Here is a 21,389-nt window from a genome sequence, read left to right as displayed (position 1 = left end):
ACTTGAATTGAACGGCGAAAATAAAGCAGCGAGCAGTTAAACCCTTCTACGACAGACAATCAGAGCAGAACACAACAGAACACAGCGGCAGTGAGTCTCCCCACCAGGCAAATTCATCATGTTCTGTCCTCACCGGCTTCACGGGTGTGACTCGCACCATCATCCCCGGCGTTCAATAATGCCCAGAATTTCCGTCTCTTTTCGACCAACTCGGTAAAAGAGCCCTGCTCAATCACGCCGCCTTCCTCCATAACCACCACATGGTCCGCAACCTCCATCATCTCCCTCGCATGTGTAACCACGATCACGGTCAATTTTCGCCCTTTCTCCCTGCTCAGCCTGGCGATGCTCTCTCGGATGACCTGGGCGCTTTCCCGGTCCAGTGCGCTAGTCGCCTCATCGAGGATGAGGATCTTGGGGTCGCGGATGAGGGCGCGGGCAATGACGATGCGCTGTGCCTGGCCGCCTGAGATGCCGAGGCCGCCACCGCCTTCGCCTATGACCGTGGCGTAACCCTGCGGGAGAGACTGTATGAAGTCGTGGATCCCAGTTGCGCGGGCGGCACGTTCGATGCGGCTTGCTGACCTCCAGGGAGAATCAGGGGGAAGACCGTAGGCGATGTTCTCGCGCACCGTTGCGGGGAGGAGCACGGGGGTCTGTGGGACGATGGCGATCAGAGAGCGCAGAGAAGGGAGGTCAAGTGTTCGAATGTCGCGGCCAGATAGGGTGAGAGACGCTGGACCCCCTTCCCAGTGGGTCGAGGGAGAAAGGGCGAAAGGATCTGCTGTTGGCGGATAGAGGCCTAGGAGAAGGGACGTAATGGTAGATTTGCCCGATCCCGAGGCTCCCACTATGGCTGTGGTTTGCCCTGAGGGGATGGTGAGATTTAATCGTCGGAGTGCTGCTACCTCTGGCCGGGTCGGGTAGAAGAATGTCAGATTGATGAAATGGATTGGCCCAGAAAGCGTGGCTGGATCGTCTCTGTCTAGTCGGGTGAGACCGACATCTTCGTGAGAGTCAAGTTGCATTTGCGCCAGCCGAATAAGGCGAGTGGCGATATCAGTCGCTGATCTGGTCTGGGGTATATATGTAATGACCACGCTGGCATTAGCGGTACAAAATAAAAGAAGTCCAAAGACAGTAAATATTGAATTAACAGGCCATTCGCTATCTTTTGCAAGGTGAGCCCCGTACCAAAAAATCATGGGCGTGAAAAAGGTGATGGCGGAGTCAGAGACGCCGAAGAAGAAGCCGCAGAACAAAGCTCGTCGTACGCCGATGGAAAAAGTTTGACTGGTTGCATCGCAATACTTCTTGTGGAAGTAAGATTCCAGAGTGAGCGAGCGAACGGTCTTGATGTCGGCGAAAGTTTCGACAAATATCTCGTTGACACCATCACTGGCAGAGCTCGATCGTGATTCCCAGAGGCTGGAGACTTTTCCGAAACACTTTGTCATCACATAAAGCACTGGCGAGGCAGCAAGACTGACCAGTGTGATCTTCCAGCAGGAGAACAGCGACCATATGATAGCCACAGCCATCATTACTGCAACAACCAGGAGCTGCGCCGCGAATCGTTCCACAAGGTCCTTCACTTCTTCTGCGTTCCTGTCAAGTGAAGAGATAAGAGTTCCAGGGTTGTTGCATTCTTTATCAAACCAGGCCTTTGGTTGTCGGAGAATGCGTCGTAATGCCTGGATTCTGAGCGTATCCACCCACGCCTGACTCGCAGAGCCTAGAAGATACTGCATGAAGAAACATGCGAGACCGTCCGCGACCGCGATTCCAACAACAACCATGGAGTAGATCAAGGCCTTCTTCTCGGACCCTGTCGGCAAGTAATATGTGTCAAAGACTTGCACCAGAGCATAGGAGAATGTTGGAGGAGCTCCTGCATGGGCTAATGTTGCCAGGAATCCAAGGAGCAACTTGGTGCGGTTAGAACTATCCAAGCTCGGCCATAGTGTAGTAAATACTGCTAGGATTGAACCTGCTGGTTGCAGCTGCCTACTGACTCTCTCAGTCGAGATGACGTCGGTGGCATCGCGATCTGGGTCTTTATTTTCACCGAGCACATTGTACCTCAGAGGCGGTACGGGTAACGGTTTGTCTCGAGTCTTCGGGGTTCGCGAAATAGCTGACACGAAAATTGATTGACGAACAATGGAATCGCCATTTGTATATGTTGCGGATGTTAAGTTCGTTGACTGATGCACAGACGGCTGAATTTGATAGAGAGGGTACATAGCTTTGGCACGAGCCATTGATTGTCGCTTGAGAAGCTTCAGTGCAGCTCCCCTGCTTGCAGATAGATCTTTCCTCAGTCGGTGTTTCATTTGTGCCCCTTGCCGAGAGTCCTGGACATTTTCTAGAGGACGACCCCGCGCACTTTCTACTGCCCCGAAGTCGAACGAGTCCTTCCTGAACAATGAAAAAGGGATTGCTGGTTGTGCCGGGTCCCCAATGCCACATCGTGATAAGGAGTGGGCGGGGTCGTCAGAACAATTCAGGTGTTTGATTGTCGGTCTTTTTGCGTAGGCTTGCTGGTCCATGGCGGGATTTTGGAAATCAACAAGGCTCCCAAGCCGGCCCTCCTGAATGACCCGACCTCTGTCGAGGACGTAGACAAAATCGTCGTCTTGTATCTGGGTCATATCATGTGTAATTACAACGGTCGTCTTTCCACGTCGCCACTCTCGTATAGATCTCATGACGGTTGATTTGCTTGAGTTGTCGAGTGCACTTGTTGCCTCGTCCAGTATCAATATCGGTGTGTTTCTCAGACGAGCTCGTGCAATAGCAATACGCTGCTTTTGGCCTCCAGAGAGAGATGAACCGCCTGTCCCAACTCTAGTATGTACACCTTCGGGGAGCAGCTCAATGGTCCGTTCCAAAGCTGCCATCCTCATGCATTCGTTCACCTGAGCCTCCGTAACTCGATCGAAGTCACGGCGACCAAGTGCAATATTTCTGAAGATCGTGTCGCTGAATAGCACGCACTTCTGTTGGACTAGAGTGATATTGTTTCTGAGCCAGTTTGTGTCAATATCTTGTAGAGCATTATCGTCGATGAAGATAGCTCCACTCCTGGGATCATAGAATCTCATCAATATATGGCTGAGTGTGCTCTTCCCACAACCGCTCCTGCCCACGATGAATGTAGTCTCTCCCGCCGGAAAATAAAATGTGCAACGATCCAGCACAAGAGAGTCAGGTCTTGAAGGGTAAGCAAAGGAAACCTTCTCAAAAAGTCAGATAGTTGGCTTGCAAAGTATATTTGAGCACATACCCCTTGGATTTCGATGTCGCCTTCACAATATTGCGGTGACAATCCATCTACCTTTCGCGAGTGTGTCTTCCCATTCATCACTTTGTCCATAACCGCCTTCAATGCTACAGCCGACGACTGGCTCCGCTGAAGAACAATGCAGTGTGGCAACATGTCCTCAAACGCTTTCGTAGCTATCAGACAGGCCCAAAATGTCGTGACCACTTTCCCGGCGCTCGTTGTACCAGAATGGACTTGCGTACCACCATACCAGAACCCTGCATACATTTATGAGAGTCATTCTATGGTCAGGCGTGAGAAACTTGCCCTGAACGAACATTGCGGTTGTGGCGAAACGCACGAACCCAGTCTGCAAGGAACTGGAGAGAGCCTGCTTCAAAGAGAATACACCAGCTTCCTTGACCGCTGCAGAATAGTTGTTTCCTTCTTGGTCCTGAGTGTTGAAACACTTCACGGTCACAATGTTAGTGACACAGTTATTGGCCGTCTTGGTGGCAGTTGTCAATTTTGCGTTCTGGTGGTCTATGTTCGCTTGTACACGTCGAGCAATGAGGGTGCTCCCAATAGCGATGACAGGTATAGCTGAGAGCACGACCAAAGTTAACTTCCAGTTTGTGTGTATTGCGAGACCAAGCCCAGCCACTGCTTGAACGAGACACACAATTATAAAGCCGAGAGGTTGCGACGCTCCTAGCTGCAGTTCTCTGATCTGTCTGGTATTATTAGAAAGATGGCCATTCAGGTCGGCACGCCGTACCTTCGGACTCTGCTTAAGAGTGTTCCTACTCCTGTTGTTCGAGCCTCGTACCATTCCATCCCACGATCGAGCAGAGACTGGAAAAGCAACTCGCGGATGCTCCTTGCTTGCATCTCGCCGAACACCAACCAAAGGCTAAAAAGGGTGCCCTTCAAAACAAACGTAGCGCCTCCAATGCCGAAGAGCACATAGAGACTGCTTAGAGAACGCTCCATAAACGTTGAACCGTCAGTTTTTCCTGCAGCAAAATCCGAGAAGGTGTCGAAAAATTTCCCGAAGAAGAACGCCATTGTTGGTTGCAAGCATCCTGCTGCGGCTGAGAAGATAATGGCTCCCAATAGAATGGGCAGGTGTGCCTTTGCTGTGAACGTGAAAACGCTTTTCCAACGGCCAAGGACGCCATGTTTCTGTTGCGCTTCGTTAGATTCAGTTTGATGCTCATCTTGTGCACTTGTGGTCATATCGCAACGGCAGAGGCTTGACTAGACATGATCGACTGGACCAAGGCTTCAATGGTGCGAATCGATTGCAGTGGAAACTAGATACCAAGATTCAACAACTTAAACCATGCAAAGTCATCATTGAAAACAATGTTCATTCCTCGACTTGAAATGTTGGGTGCCAAGGCCGTTGATGGCACACCTTAGTATTGTTCTTCTGGAATGCGAAGGGGTTCCCAAGACGCCCTTCACAGTGAAACCTTTGAGCTTCGGCGCGCATGAAAGCAAAGATTCCGGCACGGTCTCATGTTGTTATGAATGGCTCAGTATTGTTGTTGCGGTTCAAGTTGCGGTCGGCACGCCAATCTCCCTGTTCATGATTTCGTCTGCTGCTTCTGGGCATTTTCATAAATCCAGTCGTTGAGCCCAGCTCTGTTTCTAGCAATTTCGATTGCGTAGAACTGCACTCGAATGACGAATATTGCTTCCTTTTCGCCATACTCGGTTTTCGGGCTTTTCCTTAGCATGGTGCCGAAATTGTAGTCATCGATCTTCTTCTCGCCCTTTTCATAGACCATCGCAAAATTGCGCCACTTCTCTTTGCCCTCTTTACTTTTCATGGCGTCCTCATCGATCTCTTGAGCAGGGTCGAAGTCCGGAAATTCGCGCTTGAAGTGCTCAAGAATGTCGTCATCGAGCCGAGTCAGGCGTAGTTTTGAACCGGGTAACTTTTCGAGGATATTCCAATAGACAGTCATATGTTGCACCGCTCTCACAGCGAACTGTTTCTCCATGTCCTCATAGTTTGGGGCATTTTCCGGGTCGATGACGGAGGTTAGAGACATCTTAGCGTCCTGGATATTTTTGGTTGGCGAATTTCGTATCTAACGAGGGCTGTTTTCGCTAGCTACGGATTGGAGTTTTTTGGTTCCCCAGATAGTGACTTTAGTGGAGATGCTTTGTCGATTGCCGGATGGGTTTTGTTCAACAAGCCCTCCGGAAAAAAGACTCGAGAAACTCGAGATTCAATACAAACGCCCATTAAGGCTAGGGTGTCTTGGCAATCACGTGATATCTCTTCGGCGGAGCATTTCGATCAGAAGCCGCATTTGCCTTGATCTCAGATACAGTCGAGTCGTCCGTCTGAACCAGTCTTGATGTGTTGCTGCAACTTCGCCTCAGACATACAAAGGACCGTTCTCTCCAGACTTCCATGCATTGTTCGCTGTCGTCAGTGAATGGGACCTTAGTCAAACATGCAAGCGTCAGATCAAGCGACCCTTGTCACGCGGGCCGCCTTGTCCGCCGACTAGGGGACGGCATCCCGGTTGCCTCGGCTTGGTATCTGGCCGAATTCTGCTCGAGCTGCCTCCAGGGATAGAGAGTGAGATCGTGTCCAGGGAGAAATGGAGCCTAACCACTGCATTAATTCTCCTCCAAATTGGTCATAATGCGCGACTTATCCTAGGCGTGGTTGAACCAACCTTTCACACGATCTTCAGCCACCAGCTCTTCAGAATGAGGCAATACCAGGATAACCAGCCTGACCCAGGTCAAACTTCTGCGACTTTGCAACGACCTCCTCACTTCGTCGCGCAGCTACCATCCAGCAGCCATGACAGAAGGCAGATTCAGAGGGTGCTGATCGCAAACAGAGGTGAAATTGCATGTCGAATCATCGCAACATGTCGGAAACTTGATCTAACCTCCATCGCCGTCTATGCACAAGAGGACTTGTCTTCGCGTCATGTTGCTGAAGCAGATGAGGCAGTTGATCTGGGAAGCATCAATCAGGCCGGGGGAAACCCATTCTTGAATATCCAGCTTCTTGTTGATGTTGCTCGCACGAGGGGTGCCGATGCCATACACCCGGGCTATGGTTATCTTAGCGAAAACAAAGATTTTGCGGAGGCTGTACGTCAAGCAGGACTGATATTCATCGGACCAAGCTCCCAGGCCATGTCAACGCTAGGCGACAAGCGGAATTCAAAGGACTATTTGAGGAAACATGCGCCCAAGGTTCCCCTTATCCCAGGATTTACCGGCTCAAGCCAAAATGTTAGAGAGTTGGAAAACGCAGCTGAAAAAGTAGGATTTCCGGTGATGCTGAAAGCGTCTGCTGGAGGCGGAGGTCGCGGGATGCGAATCGTTCGAGAGCGCTCACAACTTGCGGGCGAGCTTGCCCGCGCACAATCCGAGGCTCAACGCTCTTTTGGGTCAAGCGACTGCATTCTGGAGAAGTACATCGAGGCTGCCAAACATGTTGAAGTTCAGATCCTTGGTGACAGCCATGGCAAAGTCCTCTCGTTGTGGGAGAGAGAGTGCTCTGTTCAGCGACGGCACCAGAAGATTATCGAGGAGACACCATCCCCTTTTTTAACTCCAGAACAGAGGCAAAGAATGTGCGCTGTTGCTGTTCAAATAGGCGAGCTCATTGGCTACGAAGGTGCAGGGACTGTTGAGTTCGTCGTGGACGTCAGAGATGGCAGTTTCTATTTCCTCGAAGTTAACACGCGTCTCCAAGTCGAACACCCCATCACAGAGAAAGTTACAGGCCTTGATATTGTTTCATTGCAGTTGTTTGTGGCTGCTGGCGGATCGCTTTCCAGTCTCGCCAACCTCCAACATATTCCACAAAAGGGCCATGCCATCGAGTGCCGCCTATGCGCCGAAGATCCTAGCAGTGATTTCATGCCACAAAATGGCACCATTCAATTGTGGCGAGAGTCAGACCAGTATCTAGCGTCAAGAGACGTACGATACGAGACCGCTGTACAGACTGGGTCCAGCATATCTATTTACTTTGACTCAATGATCGCCAAAATCGTGGTATGGGCACCAACAAGAGCCATGGCAATCTCGAAAATGGTTAAGGTTTTGGCAAATACAGTATGTGCCGGCGTGAAAACAAATCAGCTTTTCCTTCAGGCCTGCCTTTTACACAAAAGCTTTCATGATCGGGCATACACGACGTCGCTGATTCCCACGCATGTGGAAAACCTGCTGAAGAATCCCTACACGGAATCTGCTCAAAACATGATCTCTATGCTGTCCCTTCTCCCAGGCCTCGTGTTGAGGAATTTAGCATCTCAGCCCACCGATGCTAGACCTTTCAAGCACGTCACTCGAGGCTTCAGGAATCAATACTTTGACCCGGTCAATCGCAACACAACCGTGATTGTTCCTTCAGATCCCTCATCCACGCAAGAACCGATATTGTCAATCTGGAATGCCCATTCTCGCGCCGATAGCGGCCGTTCGGAATACCGGGCCACTTTACTCCCCATTCCAACAGCCGAGACCGACAGTGTCCCCGACACAACAACTCGCAGTCCCGAAGTGTACCAAATATCTCGACAATATCACGACATCAGCCACAAACTTAGAGATCCATCTCTAGCCAAAGCTCCACAGTACACTGTGGAATTTACCAAATGGAGAGACTTGGAGGATACCACGGTCCGCAACGGATGGAGAACAGCGTCAGTAGCCATATCGATCAACCAATCCATCATTCACGCCCACATCGCCACCGATACACCTTTGAACCCCGCAACATCCACTGGATCCTATCAGACCGTTCTATGCCATTTCCGAGGATTGGGGACCTGGGTGGAATATAAATGCTACAGCATCCTCAATTATATAGAAAGTCTACGATCAGCCGGCGGTGGCCGCTCTTCGGCCTCATCAAATTCGAAGGTGGTCAAATCCCCCATGCCTTGCAAAGTCCTCTCGGTGCTCAAGTCCAACGGGGATCAAGTCAAAGCGGGGGAGATTGTCATGGTCATTGAAAGTATGAAGATGGAGACGAATATCTGCGTCAATATAGACGGGAAGTTCATGACAGGAGTCAAGAATGGGGCTGCGGTAGATGATGGGGGCGTGCTGTGCTGGGTTGAATAGAGGCATAATCACACAATAGATACAGTATGTACGGAGTATATCGAGATCTTATATGTCAAGAGCTCGATATTGCGATGTGCATAGATAATCCTGTCATCACTCAATAAAACCTATGTATCCTAGACTAGATGTCGGCCTCGCAAGCCACCCAAAGCGGAGAGTGCAAACTCTCTCTCGCTCTCTGCGTGTCCAACTATCCAACAAGTTATGGCCTCGCCATCGGTGTCAGACTGTGCCTATTCCTCCTCCACTGCAAGGCTCACTCCCTAGCCAGCCAGCCAGGTTGAGGAGTTGCGCACGCTGCCGTACTCGTCCAAGGACGTACAAGTACAGTACACAGACACTAGTCAACTATGAACCCGGCCCGCCCGCGGGCCTGCCACAGCCATGGCACCGGAAAATCGGACAATTCTCACCCGGCCCATTGCTCCACGGTCCCGCAGCCACACCTCGCAAACCTCGACACGGGGTGCCTTCGCACTGAGGGCGTGTAAGACAGAAGAGCGGGCATAAGCAATTACCTACATACCTAGTTACCTATGTAGGTAGGTGCATGGACCGTAATATCGAATACCCTTCCTCGCATCATGCGTAGTAAGACGGACGGAGGGACGTCCTACCCAGTCGCTAAATTACGAACAAGTCGTTATCTCGGAATGTATCGAGTACTACACACTACCTACATACTCACAGACTACCTCGTAACACCCCCCGCTCCGCGAGCTCCGCCTCGGCTTACGAGAAAGGCAAAAGCGAGTTCCCATTTTCCCGCAGCGGGTATGTGGATTACGAGGCCCGCGCCCCAGGATGGATGGAGGTACCCACTGCCCGCCCGGGTTCGAGGCCCGAGCGATTTCCTTGGGACGGGGCGGGGGCACTTAAGAGTGATTGACCGACTACTGCATTTCGGATTGGGTTCCAGAAAAAGAATCAGGCCCTATTTGTATTCCTCGCCATAGCAAAGGTAAAGGCAGAGGCAGAGGTTGGAACAAAAACAGGATTGATACTAAGCGACTGAGTCATTCGGAACATTTCACAGACAACTACCAGTTACCAGTGTCTGAACTTTGGACGTTGAACTTTGGACCATTCCACACTGAATCTTCCACAATGGCTCCTTCCATGTCCCCAGCACCCTATGCAGACCCGCCCTGGCTCTCGCGCGACATCAGCCCATACTACACTGCGAGCCACCGGCGCCTCCAGGCCGAAGCGCGCGAATACGTCGCCACGCATATCACTCCGTTCTGCGAGGACTGGGAGCGACGGGGTTCCGTGCCCAAGGAAGTCATCCTCAACCACGCGCGGTTGGGATACATGGCCGTCTCGATGTACCCGCTTGCCGTTGCGCAAATAAAAGCCCTGGGTCAGAGACTGCCTGGAGACGTCGACCCGGAAGAGTGGGATGGGTTCCACGATTTGATCGTGATCGACGAGATTGCCAGGTGTGGCTACTTGGGCGTTATATGGGCATTGAGTTGCGGAAATTCGATCGGCGCTCCGCCTTTGATAAATTTTGGGAACGATGAACAGAAGGCGAGGTTCTTGCCAGACGTGATTGCGGGCAGGTCGCGGTTTTGTCTTGGTGTGACGGAGCCCGATGGTATTCTTCCCCCAATTCCCCCAGTGTGCCCCAATGATTGAGCGTCCACTTGCTAACTCGCACGTAGCCGGATCCGACGTGGCGGGCATCACAACGACGGCGGAGCGTCGCGGAGATGTGTATATTGTAAACGGAGCGAAGAAGTGGATCACAAACGCCATATTCGCCGACTACTGCACCGCCGCGGTACGCACAGGCGGACCAGGCCGCGCGGGAGTATCTGCTCTAATAATACCGCTCAATTCGGCCGGTGTGAAATGCAGCAAGATCGAAAATTCGGGCGTCAACGCCAGCGGTTCCACATACATCGAGTTTGACGATGTCGCGGTTCCGGTGTCGAATCTTCTTGGCAAGGAGAATCGAGGTTTCGATATCATCATGTCGAATTTCAACCATGAACGACTCTGGCTGGCATGTACATCCATTCGCATGGCGCGAGTTTGCATCGAAGATGCTTATGCCCATGCGCTCAGAAGAGAAACTTTCGGCAAGCCCCTGATTGCGAACCAGGTGATCTCGGCTAAATTCGCAGATTTTGCCCGTGACGTCGAACCAGCATATGCATATCTGGAGTCAATTGTGTACTTGACCGAACATGAACGAAGGAGAAAGGCTCAAAGTCGCAACGGAGGTGGCCGCATACTGGCATCAGCCACGGCCACATCTGAGAGAGACCTCAACCTTGGAGGGATGATCGCCACTCTAAAGACCAGCGCGGGGCGAGTGCTGGAGCGCGTCAACCGGGATGCGCAGCAGATAATGGGCGGAGCAGGGTATTCAAGGACCGGTAAGGGTGCTAGAATCGAGCAGATTAGTCGAGATGTTCGGGTTATGGTGGTGGGCGGAGGCAGCGACGAGATATTGAGCGACCTTGCTGTCAAGCTGGAGACAAAAGAATTACAACGGTTGTCTCGTCCGTCAAGCAAATTGTGACTTCGATTGCCGGACGATTTGGAGAAGGTGGGAATTATCAACAGGGGCAGGTCAGAAGACGCATGATCGCTAAGATGTAGAACTAAAGCAACTTGTCAGTGTACTCACAATAACGTCAGTGTAGCCGTTGGCCCAAGAGCTGCACCTTTCTTGAAGATGGCCCTGAGATATTGAAGCTCACAACCGACTTCAACCAAGAATGTGTGCCGGGGGAGAAGAAAGGGAGGGAAACTCACCTGAAGACTCATGAGGCATCAAAAAGCAGCCGACGATCCGTTGGGAAACGTCGGTCGTGCAAACCCTCGCGAGCCACCGTCTCCCATCGTTTCGGACAAAATACCACCCATATCTTCTCCCAGCATTCGAGCATAAGTTGAAGGCAGTACACCACTTGCGTTAAATTGACTCGTTGGAAGATTTGTGCTGTCTGAAGCCGAAGACTCGGTCGTGTTCGGCAGGAAATGATCTATTCCAGGCAGTAGATCTGACAGAGAAGATCTAATCTCACCAGGACGCATGTTTTGAGGTAACCAAGCGTAATCAAGAAGCTGCCATAAAACGTTCCCGAGCGGTACAGGTACTTTCTGCGCCAGGCTCACAGGATTTGTCAGGATTCTTGCCGCCCCTGGATCCAACTTGAACGACCGGAGGAGAGTTCCCTCGAAACTCAAAATCAGTGCACATTCGTTGGGCTATTTTATCATTGCGACTGTCACGGAGCAGTATGCCGGACAGCAGCCAAGATAATGGATGCACAGGAGGGGGAGGGACTGATTACTTACCATGTGGCCCACATGACCCCAACGCACTGGTTCACGTTGTAGAAAACTCAATGCGGCCTGGAGGTGTTTCCTCGAAGTCTCTGCAATTTCAGCGTCATCGCTTTTCTCGTATATGCTATGGACCACTCCCGCAGCCATTGCACAGTAGCCATAAAAGCTAGGATGACTGAGGGGCCCATAGGTTTCCAGATCATCAAGCAGCTCAAGGAGATTTGTCGCGTGTTTGCGGCATCGTTGCAGTGCCTCTTGCACAAAGCTTAGAGGGACAGGTACGGTATATGTCTGGAAAAAGCGATACAATATGAATGGATGGTTGAGAAGACAATTGTTGAGGTGGTAGAGGGCGTGAGAGTAGATGATGTGACTGATTCGTGACGGTGACACTGATTCGTTAAATGAATGATGTCGATTTAGCGCTTCAGCGATTGAAGAGAAGGCACATAGTGAGTGGCTTTCGTAATATAGCAAAATGCTCTGTACCTCGTAATACTTGGACCGTGGATCCCAAAGGACATGTGTCGTATTCAACGTACGCTTCAGGCTAAATCGTATGAAGCGGCCCAACGCCGAGGCCATGATTATAGTCATGGCGAAGGGATCTAGGTTCTGGTAATTGGAACCTGATGGATTGTCCACGACAGCGGTCAAAGTTGGCACAGGGCCGCCACTAAGTCCATCCCGGAAAAGGCCCTCATCGCAGGGTAGATGGACAGTGCAGTCCTCATCAAGAAGCGAAGGAGGTCGGTTGGGGCCGACTGACATCAGAATATCGAGGAGATAGATCGACCAGAATATTCGACGCCGCTCTTCTTGTTCGTGGACGGGAAGTTGTTGATCAGGTTCTTCGTTAAGCCGCAAGGCCTGTGCAAAGCGACACGAAAGAGCTAGTTTCACCCAACCAATTTTTGGACGTCCGGCTTGATGATGAGTCAATATTTGCATGGTTAGAAAAAAAAGTTTTTGGTCAAACTCACCTGCGAAGTCCACCACGGCCAACATGGAGAGGGCCACCGCCATCCACGGCTCTAAACTGTCCGAGACTGAGAATGAATGCTCGAATATCTGCGCAAAGGATGACTGGGCATAGGCATCAATCGCTTCAGCACGACGCTGCTGATAGAGGTCGTGGTCGGAGAAGCGGCAGGCAGCAGCAGCAAAAGCGTACAGTAAGTATTCGGGCAACAATCCGGCTTCATAATCATGGCGAAACATCTCTTCGTGGAAAAAAGCGTAAGGCTGGTTGTGACAACGTTGAAAATAGACTTCGACAAGGGAACGGAAGACTGACGCATCTGGAAGAGATGAGAAATCGCGGTTCGTCCGTGCAAGTTCGTCGACATTGGGATACTGGTCCACCGGCTGATTGATTGTTGTTTGTGGCGACACGGAGGTGAATAAGCTGAAAGCATTGTCCGCGTCCAGAAAGCTCAGCCGAGACTCGAGCAAAGCGACTCTTGCAGCAAGACTCGCGTTATGCGCGGCTATACCTGAGGAGGATGGAGCTCGGCCCGTTTCGGCCAGTGGTTCAGGCGAGACATCTGCATCGCCATCCCAGGTACAGCGTTGGTTGAGCCGGGCACAGAAGGCGCACACTGGCTTGTGCCCAGAACAGCGCGTCTTCTTCCTGCCAATCATCGTTAGTTCGTGTTGACGGATGCTCGAGACACCATATCAAACACATTGCCCGAAGATTGCGGGTCGGTTCCAACAGGACCAACTCACCTCCTGCAGTTGAGACACGCTTGGCGTGCTCTTTTAGCGTAGCGGCTGTCGTCCATGATGAATGATGGATACGAAAAGCTCAAAGACTAGATGTACGAAAAGTAGCGGCATCTCCAGAGGGGCTGATGTAGAAAGAAAGTAGGTGGGAAGTCCAGCCAAGGTAAGCGAGAAGAACTCGTGTCTGGAAATGACATGTCATGGCCTATAAATACTGTGTCTGACAGACATAAATCCCCCCGTATAGCGGGATGAAGCATATGAGGACATTGCTGCACACGAAAAAGCGCGTGTCAGACAGCCCGATTTTTATGGAGAGCTCCGCACTCGACTTCGCTTCACATTTATCCTTTCTCCCATGTCCATTCTCATTTTCCATATCATATCCTGGCCAACGCTCGGTGTCCTGCACTTCCTTGCACTGGTGGTGTTTGTACAACTTCTAAACACATTGCAAGCACGTCACGAGTATCTCGGGGGTCAATCACTCCATCATCAAGCATGTACGCGCTCGTCCGATACGCGCTGCTATCCCTTTGGACCTCCTTTTGCAGACGCTGCACTCTGGCTTCCACTTCCTCGGGCTTGAGCACGACTCCCTTGCTCCGGGCACTGTTGGCTTCAACCTGAGCCATAACTCCAGACAGCTGCTCAGGTCCCATTACGCTGCACCGTCCAGTTGGCCAGGTGAACAGGAAGCGAGGCCGATATGACCTTCCACACATGGCATAATTACCTGCTCCATATGATGCCCCCAAGATGATGGAAATATGCGGAACCTTTGAACAACTAACCGCAGATACAAATTGCGCCCCCTTTTTGATGATGCCTGCATGCTCAGCCTTCGAGCCGACCATAAAGCCCGTTACGTTGTGCAGGAAGATAATTGGGGTGTTTTGTTGGTTACACATGCGAATGAATTGCGTTCCTTTCGATGCTTCATCTGGGTTGATGATGGGCGTCTGATTGGCGATCAACCCAACAAGCATGCCTACCCCAAGTCAGCACGTGTTTCCGTTGGGAAGACCAGCGCAGCACTTACCCATGATGTTGGCCCATCCTGTCAACAGATTACTGCCATATTCTGGCTTGAACATGGCTAAGCGTGAATCGTCGACCAACCGAAGAACCACCTCTTTCATATCAAAAGGTTTCCGGACGTCGGGATTGACGATGGAAAATATGTCCTCGATCGGATAACGCGGAGCAAGCGGAGGACGCATTGGCTGCATTGGTCGACTCCGGGCGGATAGTGTGCTGACCCATTCACGAGCCTTCCGGACCGCATCAAATTCGTCAAAAGCAATTTGATCCGCAAGGCCGGTAACAGTTCCGTGAACTCGAGCCCCTCCCAGCTGCTCCGCGTCGATATTTTCGCCGGTAGCCATTTTAACTAGAGGGGGACCCGCGAGAAATACCTGCGCTTGATTTTCCACAAAGATGGTATAATCTGAGAGCCCAGGATGGTACGCGCCGCCTGCTGTAGAAGAGCCGAAAACAATTGCACAGGAAGCCTGTTGATTCTGAGTTCGCAAAGCGAGATCACGGAAAATCTGTCCGCCCTTGTGGAAAACGCGAAACTGCTGAGGAAGAAAGACTCCTGCTGACTGCACAAGGGCGACGAGTGGTAGGTCGTTCTCGTTGGCGATTTCCGTCACTCTGTTTTGTTTGATCACCGTTAACTCGTTCCACGCGCCGCCGCTCTGTGTTGCGATGTGTGCGAGAACGAGGCAGATCCGGCCGCTGATGCTTCCAATGCCAGCCAAGAGACTGGCGCAGGGGCTCGAGTCCTCCAAGTCGAACCCGGTAAAAGAGCCCAATTCAAGAAATGACGAGTCGGCGTCTAACAGCAGGGATATCCTGTCTCTTGCCAGCAATTGTCCCCTCTTCTCATGTCTGTCGGTAGACTGGGAACTGCCTTCGGACGTCGTCCTTCTTAGGTTTTGGGAGAACTCTTCCATTACCGGCTTCCATGCTTCTCGATTTGATCCATACGGCTCTCTCGTCACGTCCAGAAGCGACTCGACCACAGGGAAACAAGCTGTTTGCGACATATCGAAAAAGGCGTTTGAGGTAGAGAGTAGTTGATCCAGACAGAACGATACCTGGTGAAACGATCCTCGGGTTTCAATGTGATATGGAGAGTCTGCCAGTTGAACCGGAATTACGAGGTACATCCATGGAAACATTGACGGTTAGGCCGAGGCTGCCCCGGGTTGGACGGTGGGGCGGTCACCGAGCACAACCCCTGCAAGGCGGCCCGCCATGGCGGAACCGGCTCCACATCTACATCGACTCGCAACGGGGATGGTGAATACCGTGATGCTGACAATACTCCCTCTTTATGGTTTCGTTCTTAGTTGCCAGTTTCGTGACAGTTCTCACTCATATACTGGGTCTGCAGCAACATCACTAGGGCTATTACCGGGACTCTACGAGGCCGCATACAATACATAATGGCAGGCATTGATCTTACAACCCGTCCGACAGAACCAACAATAACAACAACAACAACAATGTCGCCAGCAGCCTCTTTAGTTTCAGGCCCACGAACGCCGCCTTTATTGGAAGAGACATTGGGAGAATTTATGCAGCGGCAGGCTGCGCGATACGGAGACCACACGGTAGCCACCTTCTCCTGGCAACGTCACAAACTCTCGTACAATGACCTCGCAAGCCGGAGCGAAGCAGTCGCAAAGTCGATGTTGGCCAGAGGGTTGAGACACGGAGACAACATTGCAATCATGGCTGGAAATTGCTACCAGTACCTCGAGACCTTCATCGCCGCCGCTCGGATTGGCTGCCCTTTCGTTGTCTTGAACAATACATATACTCCGAAAGAGCTGGTCTCTGCACTGAAAGTGACTTGTGAGCCTTCTTACTTGACTCTTCACGAGACTGGTCTGACTTGAAGTGCAGCCTGTAAACTTCTTTTTGTCGCCTCAAAGATTCGCCTGAAGGACCTATCTACGCATGTCGAAGCGGTGGCCAAGGAGCTGAGCACATTACCCTGCGTATCCGTGTCGACTGGTGATAGTGCAGCGCACAAGTCATTGAGGCTGTGCACATATTCATCTTTCGTGTCCGAAGGGAGGATAATCAACACGACAACGTTGAAGCAAGCAGAGAGCCGTATTCGATGTGACGATGTTGTGAACCTTCAATTTACTTCTGGTGGGGCAACCTCTCTCCTGTGCGTTGTCGTAAACCAACGCTGACTTGAATAGGAACCACTGGTGTCCCGAAAGCAGCCATGCTAACTCACAAGTAATCAAATCCCCTACTCTGGTTGAGACCACTTGCTAACGAACTATTCAGGAATCTGATCAACAACGCCCGCTTCGTTGGAATGGCTATGAAGTTGAACCACTCGGACATCATCTGTTGCCCACCTCCACTATTTCACTGTTTCGGCCTTGTGATGGGTTTCTTGGGGGCTTTCACTCATGGCTCCACAGTTGTCTTCCCATGCGACCAGTTCGATGCCGACTCTGTCCTCGATGCACTGTATGAGGAGAAATGCACTGCGCTCCTCGGTGTGCCAACCATGTTTATCGCGGAAATTGAAGCTAATAAAGCAAAACGATACAAAATCTCGTCGGTTAAGACAGGGCTCGTTGCAGGTTCATCGGTTCCGCCGGCGTTGGTCAAGCAGTTAGATCGAGAGTTTGGGATCAAGGGAATGCTTATTCCATATGGCATGACCGAGACGAGTCCAGTAACGTTCATCACTTCGTTTGATGACACGGAAGAAAGACGAACCAAGACGGTTGGGAGAGTGCTTCCACATACGATGGCGAAAATTGTCGACCGTTCTGGGAATATAGCCCCGCGCGGCGTGCGAGGCGAGCTCTGTGTGAGTGGATATGCTCTGCAGAAAGGATACTACAATAATCTAGCAAAGACGGACGAAGCAATGAGGCGGGATGAGAATGGCATTCTGTGGATGTATACTGGTGATGAGTGCGTCATTGATGAAGATGGCTATTGTTCTGTGACTGGGCGGATCAAGGATATTATCATTCGCGGTAAGCTACTGGTCCAACACTCCCATTTACTCTTGATCCTACCCCCTTCTCTGCCATGGCGTCTTGCATGACAATTACTGACTGCTCGGGGCATTTACTAGGCGGCGAAAACATCTTCCCCAGCGAAATCGAAACGCGCCTGGCCGATCACCCCTCGGTCGCCGAGGCCAGCTGCGTCGCCATCAAAGACGAGAGATACGGCGAGGTTGTCGGCGCGTTTCTCCGCGAGCATCCGCGACCAGGCTGCCTCGACCTGGACCTCAAGGAGGAGAACAGGACGGCGCGGCTCATGAGGCCGAGTTGGAAAGAAATCAACAACTGGGTGCGCAAGTCTTTGGGCAGCCATAAGGCGCCCAGGTACGTTTTCTGGATCGGGGACGAGGGTGTGGGAAACGAGTTTCCCAAGACCGGTAGTGGGAAGATCATGAAACATGTCCTTAGGGATGTTGCGGAGAGGCTTGTCAAGATGGGCAAGGGTGCGGCGGAAGAGAAAGTGCTAGAGGAGAAAGCAGCAGTGATGAGAGCTAAGCTGTAAGTCAGTGAGTGTCATTGTGGACAACATCAGCGTCGGTGTATAGCGTGTCGGATGAATAGAATTGACGGTCCTGGTATACATGAACAGCTGGCTCGGCTCCGTCTCGTTTGTTCTTCCTACGGCGTTCCAGAGTCGCCACGCTGTGCCCGGGGGCCACGTTCGTCTATTACCATATGCCCCAAAGCTGCTTACTGTACGAGTACACTAACTAATAAGTACACTATGGCATGGCACGGGGACAACTCCTACTGTTGCGTTAGTGACGTTTGTTCTCGATCTCACTTAAGCCCATCAGCCGCCCTGGCACCAAGAAGTGTTGGAAGTGTCGAATGGAGTAAGTGGTCTAACCGCACTAAGACACGAAGAAAAGAGGTGACGAGCCTGGGTCGGGGGGAGTAAGACGGGGGTTACATACAAACATACCCCAACACATAGGCAGGGGAGTTGGACATTGACGTCGGGTATCTTTCTCCGTGGTACGCAGTGCATACCCTGGGAATATGAAGTACGAACCAAGGTTGTAGTAAACAGTACCAGGTACGTAGTAGTAAGCAAGACGGAGTACATAGTATACGACAAAACAAAGACTTAGTGGGTAGTATTACATAGGCACGGAGTAGGTAGTAGGTATTTGCAAGGGGGTGAGAGCCTCGGCCCTGTACTCCACGACCTGGCTTTGATTGGCACGGACCTGGGCCGTTGTCTACCTGCAGTACCAAGGCACTATGGTACCCCGTGCCCGTCTTGCCGTGTCTTGGACCCGCGGCGAGTACTGCCGGGCCCACACAATCTCTACTCCGCGAACGGGCAGTGCACAGAAATCCGAGCAAGCAGGGCTCCGAGGTTATTTTTGGGGAGCGAAAGAAAATTAGGCTCGGACTTTCAAGGGGGCGGGGGCATGGTCGCAGTCAATCAATGCTCCCACGTTCGGCTTCTGCACGGGTGAAAAGTAATAACTCGGAAAGGTGATGTGAACGTATGTACGTTACTTGTACAATAGGTAACGTCTAATGAGTCTCTGGCTCTTGTCTTCTCGCTGCCACCCGTCCTCGCTTGCCAGGCATTGCAAACGGTCGGCTTCGATATATTATAGCGTGTCACGATGGAGGGTTGTCCCTACGTCTCCTAGCTCGTTCGGCGGAAATAATACATTTACAAAAAGCATGGCTCGAGGCATTTCTCACGTCGGTGGCAGGAGGAGGGACGTCCGCATCGTCGAGGTGGGACCTCGCGACGGGCTTCAAAACATCAAGACGACTATCCCGACGGCGACGAAGCTAGAGCTCATCGCCCGCCTGCGCGACACGGGGCTGGAGACGATAGAGATCACGTCCGTTGTCTCACCGCGCGCTATCCCGCAGTTAGCCGATTGTCGACAAGTTCTCGCGGATCAAACGATCAAGACTCTGTTACCCGATGACAATCTTCGACTTCCAGTCTTAATTCCCAACCTGAAGGGGTTGCAGATTGCCATGGAAAACTCGGTGCGAGAGGTAGCGGTGTTTGTGAGCGCCAGTGAGGGATTCAGCCGAGCCAACATCAATGCGACTGTTGACGAGGGGTTGGCAAGGGCGAGACAAGTGGCCGAGAAAGCAACCGCTGCTGGTCTGGCAGTTAGGGGATATATCTCGTGTATCTTTGCAGACCCATTCGACGGGCCCACTCCACAGGCAGCTGTACTTAAAGCTGTGCGCGAACTGTTGGATATGGGATGCTATGAAGTCAGTCTGGGTGATACACTCGGCATTGGCACAGCGGCGGACGTCAGGAGCTTGCTCTTGTACCTTGAGAATAACGGGATTTCTGCGTTCCAACTTGCGGGGCATTTTCACGACACATATGGCCAAGCTGTTAGCAACGTCTGGCAAGCTTATCAGTGCGGTCTGCGAGTATTCGACAGCAGCGTTGGTGGATTGGGAGGCTGCCCGTTTGCGCCCGGAGCGAAGGGAAACGCTGCCACTGAAGATCTAGTGTTCCTGTTCCAGCAGGCTGGGCTTGAGACGGGTGTTGATCTTCCGAAGCTTGTGGAGGTTGGGAATTGGATTTCAGACCAGCTCAAGAAACCAAACGAAAGCCGTGCTGGAATTGCTCTGACGGCCAAACGCGCCCTCCTTCATTCTAAATATACGATACAGCACAAGAGTGAAGTTGACCCTGGACTCTCGTGGACGTTGATCAGTGAGACAGAGAGCATCAGCATATACCGCTTCGGAGTCAATCTCAAAGTGGTTCTCAATCAGCCAAAGAAGGGTAACGCCTTGACTACCGCAATGATTGGCGATTTAACAGAGGTGTTCCGTAGCGCGCGAGACGATCGTACAATTTCTCGAATAGTCATCACGGCCGAAGGAAAATACTTCTGTGCCGGTATGGACCTTGGAGAAGGGACCTCGCCGGTTGCACAGTCGAGCGAAGTCAGTGATGCACAATATAAGCGGCTCACGCAGCTTTTCGATGCGATTGACAAGGCACCTCAGGTGACAATAGCCGGCATCAACGGATCAGCTTTCGGTGGTGGAGTTGGACTAGCCTTTGCGTGCGACATCAGGATCGCAGCCAAATCTGCCACGTTTACTCTGAGCGAGGCCAAACTAGGGTTGTGTCCAGCAACGATCTCGACATATGTGATCAGAGAGTGTGGATTTGCTTTCACCCGAGAGGCCATGCTCTCTGCCCGGGCGATCCCGATGGACGAGTTTCGGTCCTTGGGAGTGATCACGAAGGTTGTGGACGAGCCTGGGCAGCTGCCGTCAGAATTGGATCGGTACTTGACTCGTCTGAAGGTAGCTGGGCCTGAAGCATCAACTATGTGCAAAGAACTGATCCAGCTGGGTTGGGCCCAGGCCGGAAGCGAACAGCAAGCAAGGGGGATTAAGCAGCTCTTCAACAGAATGATGCGTCCTGATGGAGAAGCAGCAATTGGGCTGAGAGCGTTTCAAGCTGCGAAGAAGGCGCTTGACTGGGATGAGATTACACTGGCGCGATCGGCGGCTGCTGCGAAGCCCAAGTTGTAGATCAAGTGTCACAGCGGTAGTGATTGATGAATTTTCCATGCGCAAGTAGACAACCCAGCAACCCAAGAAACCTGACCAAGACCTGACAAGGACCTGACTTGTGGTAGCTTCGCTTCGCACTTCCTATACTCTGCACTAATAGTACTGTGGAGCATTCAACGTCAGTCGCGCTGGCAAATGGCGCGGCATCCATTACTCCGCACCATCCCGTGTAAGTGCTTAACCCGTGCCTAGTCCCCAATTCGCCCACTTCGGTTTGGTGTTCTTTGGGCGTAGTGTGTTTGGTGAAGCGTAGTGTGACGCTGGAGCACCTCTGAGTCGACCTGCATATGGACATGTGAAAGAAGGGAAAAAACAGAATATTCCCTACCATCAGCTCAGCT

At 51.7% G+C, this 21,389-nt stretch overlaps 8 protein-coding genes across 8 annotated transcripts; 4 read left to right on the top strand and 4 right to left on the bottom strand.

Moving 5' to 3' along the window:
* Positions 1-116: 116 nt before the first annotated feature.
* Z519_04726 (uncharacterized protein) lies at positions 117-4,507 on the bottom strand (the record flags this gene model as incomplete). Its single annotated transcript, XM_016762471.1, has 4 exons — positions 117-3,239; positions 3,290-3,546; positions 3,626-4,002; positions 4,047-4,507. The coding sequence occupies 4 exons, from the start codon at positions 4,505-4,507 to the stop codon at positions 117-119; spliced, it is 4,218 nt and encodes a 1,405-aa protein (XP_016621418.1).
* A 353-nt stretch (positions 4,508-4,860) lies between these two features.
* Z519_04725 (uncharacterized protein) lies at positions 4,861-5,331 on the bottom strand (the record flags this gene model as incomplete). Its single annotated transcript, XM_016762470.1, has 1 exon — positions 4,861-5,331. The coding sequence occupies one exon, from the start codon at positions 5,329-5,331 to the stop codon at positions 4,861-4,863; it is 471 nt and encodes a 156-aa protein (XP_016621417.1).
* A 673-nt stretch (positions 5,332-6,004) lies between these two features.
* Positions 6,005-8,392, top strand: Z519_04724 (uncharacterized protein; the record flags this gene model as incomplete). Its single annotated transcript, XM_016762469.1, has 1 exon — positions 6,005-8,392. The coding sequence occupies one exon, from the start codon at positions 6,005-6,007 to the stop codon at positions 8,390-8,392; it is 2,388 nt and encodes a 795-aa protein (XP_016621416.1).
* A 1,110-nt stretch (positions 8,393-9,502) lies between these two features.
* Z519_04723 (uncharacterized protein) lies at positions 9,503-10,928 on the top strand (the record flags this gene model as incomplete). Its single annotated transcript, XM_016762468.1, has 2 exons — positions 9,503-9,995; positions 10,063-10,928. 2 exons carry the CDS (start codon positions 9,503-9,505, stop codon positions 10,926-10,928), a joined length of 1,359 nt encoding a protein of 452 aa, XP_016621415.1.
* Positions 10,929-11,182: 254 nt separating this feature from the next.
* Positions 11,183-13,488, bottom strand: Z519_04722 (uncharacterized protein; the record flags this gene model as incomplete). The annotated part of the gene is made up of 4 exons (XM_016762467.1): positions 11,183-11,587; positions 11,711-12,627; positions 12,685-13,334; positions 13,433-13,488. 4 exons carry the CDS (start codon positions 13,486-13,488, stop codon positions 11,183-11,185), a joined length of 2,028 nt encoding a protein of 675 aa, XP_016621414.1.
* Positions 13,489-13,809: 321 nt separating this feature from the next.
* On the bottom strand, positions 13,810-15,483 carry Z519_04721 (uncharacterized protein; the record flags this gene model as incomplete). The annotated part of the gene is made up of 2 exons (XM_016762466.1): positions 13,810-14,420; positions 14,472-15,483. The coding sequence occupies 2 exons, from the start codon at positions 15,481-15,483 to the stop codon at positions 13,810-13,812; spliced, it is 1,623 nt and encodes a 540-aa protein (XP_016621413.1).
* Positions 15,484-15,885: 402 nt separating this feature from the next.
* Z519_04720 (uncharacterized protein) lies at positions 15,886-17,992 on the top strand (the record flags this gene model as incomplete). Its single annotated transcript, XM_016762465.1, has 5 exons — positions 15,886-16,297; positions 16,349-16,603; positions 16,657-16,696; positions 16,748-17,457; positions 17,559-17,992. The coding sequence occupies 5 exons, from the start codon at positions 15,886-15,888 to the stop codon at positions 17,990-17,992; spliced, it is 1,851 nt and encodes a 616-aa protein (XP_016621412.1).
* A 1,163-nt stretch (positions 17,993-19,155) lies between these two features.
* On the top strand, positions 19,156-21,006 carry Z519_04719 (uncharacterized protein; the record flags this gene model as incomplete). The annotated part of the gene is made up of 1 exon (XM_016762464.1): positions 19,156-21,006. One exon carries the CDS (start codon positions 19,156-19,158, stop codon positions 21,004-21,006), a length of 1,851 nt encoding a protein of 616 aa, XP_016621411.1.
* Between the last annotated feature and the right edge of the window lie 383 nt (positions 21,007-21,389).

The sequence above is a fragment of the Cladophialophora bantiana genome, assembly GCF_000835475.1.
Source record: "Cladophialophora bantiana CBS 173.52 unplaced genomic scaffold supercont1.6, whole genome shotgun sequence".
In the NCBI taxonomy this organism is placed as follows: Eukaryota; Fungi; Ascomycota; class Eurotiomycetes; order Chaetothyriales; family Herpotrichiellaceae; genus Cladophialophora; species Cladophialophora bantiana.
The sequence above is the reverse complement of the archived record's forward strand: the minus strand, read 5'-3'. Positions and strand labels throughout refer to the sequence as shown.